Source organism: Hypomesus transpacificus, chromosome 14, assembly GCF_021917145.1.
Source record: "Hypomesus transpacificus isolate Combined female chromosome 14, fHypTra1, whole genome shotgun sequence".
NCBI classification, from domain to species: Eukaryota; Metazoa; Chordata; class Actinopteri; order Osmeriformes; family Osmeridae; genus Hypomesus; species Hypomesus transpacificus.
Genome location: NC_061073.1, coordinates 12,199,417 through 12,205,416, shown reverse-complemented (window position 1 = coordinate 12,205,416; position 6,000 = coordinate 12,199,417). Strand labels below are relative to the sequence as shown.

General features: G+C 41.4%; 1 protein-coding gene across 4 annotated transcripts in view; it reads right to left on the bottom strand.

Moving 5' to 3' along the window:
• Nucleotides 1–315: 315 nt before the first annotated feature.
• Nucleotides 316–6,000, bottom strand: part of cadps2 (Ca++-dependent secretion activator 2) — a 94,754-nt gene continuing 89,069 nt past the window's right edge. For 2 of the 4 annotated variants that reach the window (XM_047035081.1, XM_047035082.1), the window contains 2 exons: nt 2,212–2,316; nt 318–1,438 (listed from right to left, as the gene is read on the bottom strand). In XM_047035081.1, the coding sequence (XP_046891037.1) occupies nt 1,268–1,438; nt 2,212–2,316 (276 nt within the window). In that variant the 3' untranslated portion in view covers nt 318–1,267. Of the gene's footprint in view, nt 1,439–2,211; nt 2,317–6,000 lie in introns of all 4 variants that reach the window. The other 2 variants (XM_047035079.1, XM_047035080.1) reach the window with 2 other exon arrangements.

The following is a 6,000-nucleotide window of genomic DNA, read 5'->3' as shown; positions in this document are numbered from 1 at the left end:
GGGCACGGCCACGCTGCCTCAGCATTGGAATGTGTGGCCTACAATAATATATTTCCATTCCAGTCGCAAAACATATTTAAATGATATACAATTTCACGGACTATTTAATGTATCAAACGCTACAAGATTACTACACTGTGATAAATAATTTAAAATAAAATAATTGACCAACCAAATGCAACAAGGCTACTATAAAAAAATCAAATGTTAGGCTATAATGACATACATGTTTGTGAGGACACCATGGAATGTAGGGTTTTTAAACAAGAAACAACTTGAATCAAAATGCTTTAAAAACACTTTAATTTTCACAATTAAGACACACCTGAACAAAAACAGGTGCACGGAAAGACAATATAAATATATCTCATATGTTATATTTTAACCAATTAGTTTTTGCCTTTAAACTTCACTGACACAAATTAATTGAAGTATACCATATTTAAAACGCCAACTCAGATTATAAATATGATGCACAGGGGCTTAGTAGCCTATTGAACACAACTTTGAATTACTGGGAATTCTTGTGAACAGTAACAAACTCAAGCATACATACACTACAATTAAACTACAATATAGAACTTTGAGCCTATATGCATCCTCACAAGGACATCATTGTTTGTTCTCAGTACATCAAGCCAGGATTTGTGAATTGAAGCAATCTTTCAGAGATTATGAAGGACAATCCCATTACATTTTTACCTGTAATAAATTGATTTCTCTGTTATGACTCCCAAATTTATGAATGTACCCATATGAAGATTTGTCATATTTATTTTCTTGGTCTACATCACCATTGAAATAAAATACAATCTAATAAACAATGTGGATGACCCTTGGGTACAGTAGAAGGCGATTATAGACGACCACTGAGCTACACTGTACAAAGTGATATTATGTCAGCATGGCTGGGAAGGTGTACCCACAGGGGTGGCTGATGACTCAGAGGAAAGGATGACAATAATGTGAATGTTCCTCATCGTTAGTGTGTGTGTGTGTGCATGTTCTCTACTCCTCCTGCCCACATTTTCTATCCGTCTGTTACGCACACAAACATCTACACAAATGCAGCTTAAACACAAATGTTAGTGCGTGTGAACACAAGTGTGTGTATCCGTGTGGACACACGCACACACACGGTCTCCATCCCTTCCAACACACACAAGCATTTCCCATCCCTTCCAAGTCAAAGAACACAAAAAGAGCCCAGGCCTGCCATCCTTTCTATCTGGAGGTGCGAGAGTGGGTGCGGTATGATGAAGAGCCCTCAGCCCTCTTCCTCGTCGCTGTCCCTCATGGTGATGCCCTGGAGGCCGTCTCCAGCCTTCACCACCACCGTGGCCTCCTCCACCGTCAGGCGGCTGTACACGTTCTCGTAGCTCTTGTTGTTGAGCGTGCCGTCCAGAACCCCTTGGAGACGGAAGTCCCGGTATGTCTTCTGTCGGGACAAAGCAGGAGACAAAGGCAGTGGATTAACACACAGGGAATAGGACCGTGCGTGAATGGAGGGGTGATGGGAGAAGAGCCGTCCCCTTTCATGGTCCACACAAAGGCAAGGGACGGAGGCTCAAGGCCATCAAGCTGCGCTGTGATTGGGCAGCTAAAACTGCGGTGCGAGCTGCGGTTAGTCAGCTCGGTGTGACTGAGAAGATCTTGGAATTTCTGAGGTTTGGGCATTTTTTGGGGCTGGTTTTTATTAAAAACTGAAAACAGTCCACAACCATTTTTTTCTGACCTAAATTTTTTGTGACGTACGCTACATTTATATAATACATGGAATCTACTTATTATTTACAAAGTCTGCAATATTTTTTTATGAAACACCTATCTTCACTAGAGACTTTGACCTGCATTAGAGCCACTGCCAGTTTGTGAAAGACATGGCTGCCATTTCGAATGATAGTATTCTCTGTTCACTGGAATTAATTTATGATTTGTAATAATTATCTTTAGAAAGAAGCATTCAATATTTGTTTTTAAATCAAAAGTATTTGACACGCCAAGTATCATACATTATGTGCAGCTGACCCAAAAAACAAAATGTTCATATCAGTCACTACAAATAGGCAGTCAAGCTTGTTGACCAGAGTCCTTGTCCACAATAAATTCTCAGACAAGACCACTTAACTTCTAAGCTCAATTTCCAGACCATGTGGTCCACCTTGGCTGCACGTTCACACTTCTCCAACCACCTGTCAAAGCCTGTGTTACCTTGACGATCTTGATGAGTGTTTTCAACTGGTACATGTGGAGCTGCAGGTCTAGTCTGTCTGTAAGCCACACACAGACAGCCTTCATGGAGCTTGTGTACCATTGCTGTGAACACACATGGACAACAGACAGAATGACCAGTCAAACAGCAGGTTTCCATCACACTGAAACTCGAGTTACAATTAAAATAACAAATTTGTGTCTATAATTGAATTAAAGGACTGGTTTGCATTTGTACACAACACAGTACAGATTGCCTGGTTGAGCACACAGCTACTTCACAAATACAGGAAGGGTTTAATGTTGACAGACTTATACAATCTAAACATACACATTTGTTGGGTTGATAGTGACCACATTTTAACACCTACAATGTTAATAAAAATATTGAATGACAATGGGCACATTCAATGAAAACTGCCATGCCATGACCCCCCCCCCCCACACACACACGCGCGCACACACTCACACAAATTAACAAACTGTTAAAACTGTTGTATTCTTCTTTTTTAGTTAATCCTATTTTTATTGCTTTCCTACAGGTACACCTGCACTTAGAGATCAATGTTGTGTAATTTTAACTTGTTTAACTACATGCTCTTATGGTCTCTTCCCTTTAGCACTATTTTTTGGTTGTTCACAATATGTACTTCTTGTCTTTGACTACCCGCAATGCTGTGGGGCTATCTTGTTGTTATTATCAGTGACCTATGCACTTTGTGAAGCTCTCTCTTGGAAGTCGCTTTGGACAAAAGCGTCTGCTAAATGAATAAATGTAAATGTAAATGTAATGTAACACGTTTCAATCAGCGACGTGTCAGATATGAAAACATTTTCAATGCCCTGAAACTTTAAATGAATTACTTGAAGTATATGGTAAGTATATAAATATAATTGACATAACACTCAAAATGTTTTGTTCCAAGACTTGACTATCAGAATCGGATACTTTGGTGGTGAAATGCTTCAATAAAAAGTGTATTTTATTAGTTTCTTTCATGCATACTTTTATGACTTTTCTTTAATTTTCAGGGACAGTTACCTTTGTGTAAGGAAGAAGGAACTTTTCCAATTGCTAGGTTCTACAACACCCTCTCAAAACACAACACACTGCACAAGGTTAAAATGTGGTTTCAACCATGCAGGATTCATGTAAAGCCATTAGAAACTAAAATAAGCTAATTACAATCCACTGAAAGCTGGAAAGCTTTTTTTCTTTCAATTCATTGTGTGTGAAATATCTTTGCCACTTTATAAAAGCTTTCTCCAATCTGCATTGGTCATAGCACCAGCAAGTCAGAAGGATTTGTTGTTTGTCTTCAATATATATTATCTTAAAAAAACTACATTTTAAATGATTGACGGCAGAGATGGCTAATTTGTAATGAATACACCATGATTATTCACAATTAACAAGGCTTTTATGACTGACATATGGAGTGGAATATATAGTCTTAACCTTTAATGAACTGATGTTATTTTAACAGAGGAGAATTATGCAGCATCAAATGGTATGGTGATATAGGAATATATATGGCAGGTGTGGTGTACAAACTTCTGTTTGATGTGTTTGTATGATTTAATTGTTGAAAGGAACATGGAAGTGTTACTGAATGTTTTGAAAAAATCCACTAAATACTAAATCAAAACCAAATACCATTTGATATCTCTTCATAAAATTGGAAAATGCACAAGTTGAAAATAACACATGGATGGACTCAAAGCACATACTGTCATTAAGTATTGATTGAAAAAAAATAGCGTTTGCATGTCTGATCCATGTTTAACTTGTGAATTTGTTTAATTACATTAAGTACTGTGCTTTACACAACATCCTTTACTGTTCAGACAACACTGAAGGACTCAGTGGGCCGGATATTGAAGAACTCCAATGTCCCTGTTTCCATCAATCTCCTCTCAAGTGAGGACACCTGTCACTCTACTCAACTGACAACCCATGACCAGTCCTAAGTGAGTGGTACTGCATCAGACAACCTGTCTGGGAGGATAATTTCAGCTCCCTGTTCAAGAGATTCCAACTCATTTCACTTAGTACATATCTGGCTTCTGGTTCCACAAATATAAACATTAATACCGGACTACAGGAGCATATTTTTGTGATAATAAGCTCAACGGCAAACTTAACGAGGCGAGCGTGGAAATTGAAAATGGAGAAGCTCTCTAATTGAGCCAATTAGAGAACGAGGAGGGAAAACAGATGGAAGGAAAAGGGAAAGTGTGTGTAGGTGTGTGTGTGTGTGTGTGTGTGTGCACGCCGGGAAAGTGGGGGGCGTTAAATAGACAAGTGAAGACGGGGAGTCGCCGGGTGGGGGCGGAAGGTTGAAGTGTTTGTTGTCATTAGTCATCCAGGAATATTGTTTACGTGGCGACCGAGTGGAGCCGCATATTTAAGGCAGTTTTTTTGACGACGTGGTGGTAATGACACCCTTAAGTGTCATAGGGCTGACTTGGTTAGCTCGGTTATCCTGGTCCAAGGCCCCCACCCACGTAAAGGCTCCATCACTGGCCTTAATTAGGGCAATTTGGCCTCTAATGTGAGGAAGGTGGGACCCGAGGAGTTTGGGCTAACCCTCTCGATTACTGTGTCTTGTCTACCAGGTTGTTGTCCCCGTAGCGCACACATGCACATCCATCTCCACATGTGCATGAGAGCATGTATCTGCTAACTAGAACACACTTATGTTTATGTTTCAAGTTTATGTTTATAACCACAGAGAGAGAAAGACGCATACTGTACATTTGTATTGACTTCAATTGACAAGCATGCACATACAAACACACACATAACACTACACTAAACTATCATGTGGTAAGCTGTATCAACAGATCAATATATGAAGATGCTATAACAATACTTCAGTTCATAATCAAACATACACCCCCACCTCTCTTAGCTAGTGCAGACGAGTTAATGCACATGCACTGAGGATCTCAGTCAATAACACACACCACTGTGTGTGTTAGTGTGTGTGGTGACATGAAGAGACCTCACTGCTATCTCTCCCTCTTGGCGCATGACTGTTTGTGTGTGAGGACCATTAGGACAAAGCCTTGCCACACCCCAACGCCCCCCCCCCCCCCGCACCAACCTGGACTGAGGGCTGACAACACAGCATCACTCCAATCTACTCTTTCACCTCCTGTTTAGCAACCTGATACCGCGAGGAACAAACAATGGGCTGGTTGGGATGATGGGAGTCTATTTATGTGCATTGTGTGCGTGTTGTGTGTGTATGGACTCACTCAGGTGGCGGTGTTATTTGGTTTAAAATGTCTCTCGCTGGGAGTTTGCATCTCTCCCGTAATGCCTTTGCAGGCTTGCGTACGGGGGGAGGGGGGAGAGGTGGGCTCAGGATGGAGGGGTCGGGCGCTGGGGGAGGGAGCGGAGGAGCGCAGACCTCATGGAGAGCCACGGCACCAGTCTGCGTGGTAAACTGGTAAACTGGTCTACTGACACTCTAGGGGGTGAAACTAATCACAATGGGTTCAAGAAGGGGTTCTTTGGCAGCGCGAGAGAGCTTGTCACTCCCTGGCTCGTTCACCCAAGTCCCCCATCACAGTTTGCGGGGTGCAGCGTGGTGGGATTAAATAAGAAGGGACAGGGAGGGGAAGAAGAAAGACAGATTGAGAGAATTGAGACGGAGCGAGCTTGTCATGTATGGAAGAAGGGAAAATGAGATGGAACGAGGAAGGGGGTCATCTTTGACAGAAAGAGAGGCTGGGTGGAGGGAGGAAAGAGAGAGAGGGAAGAAGGAGAGAGAATATATT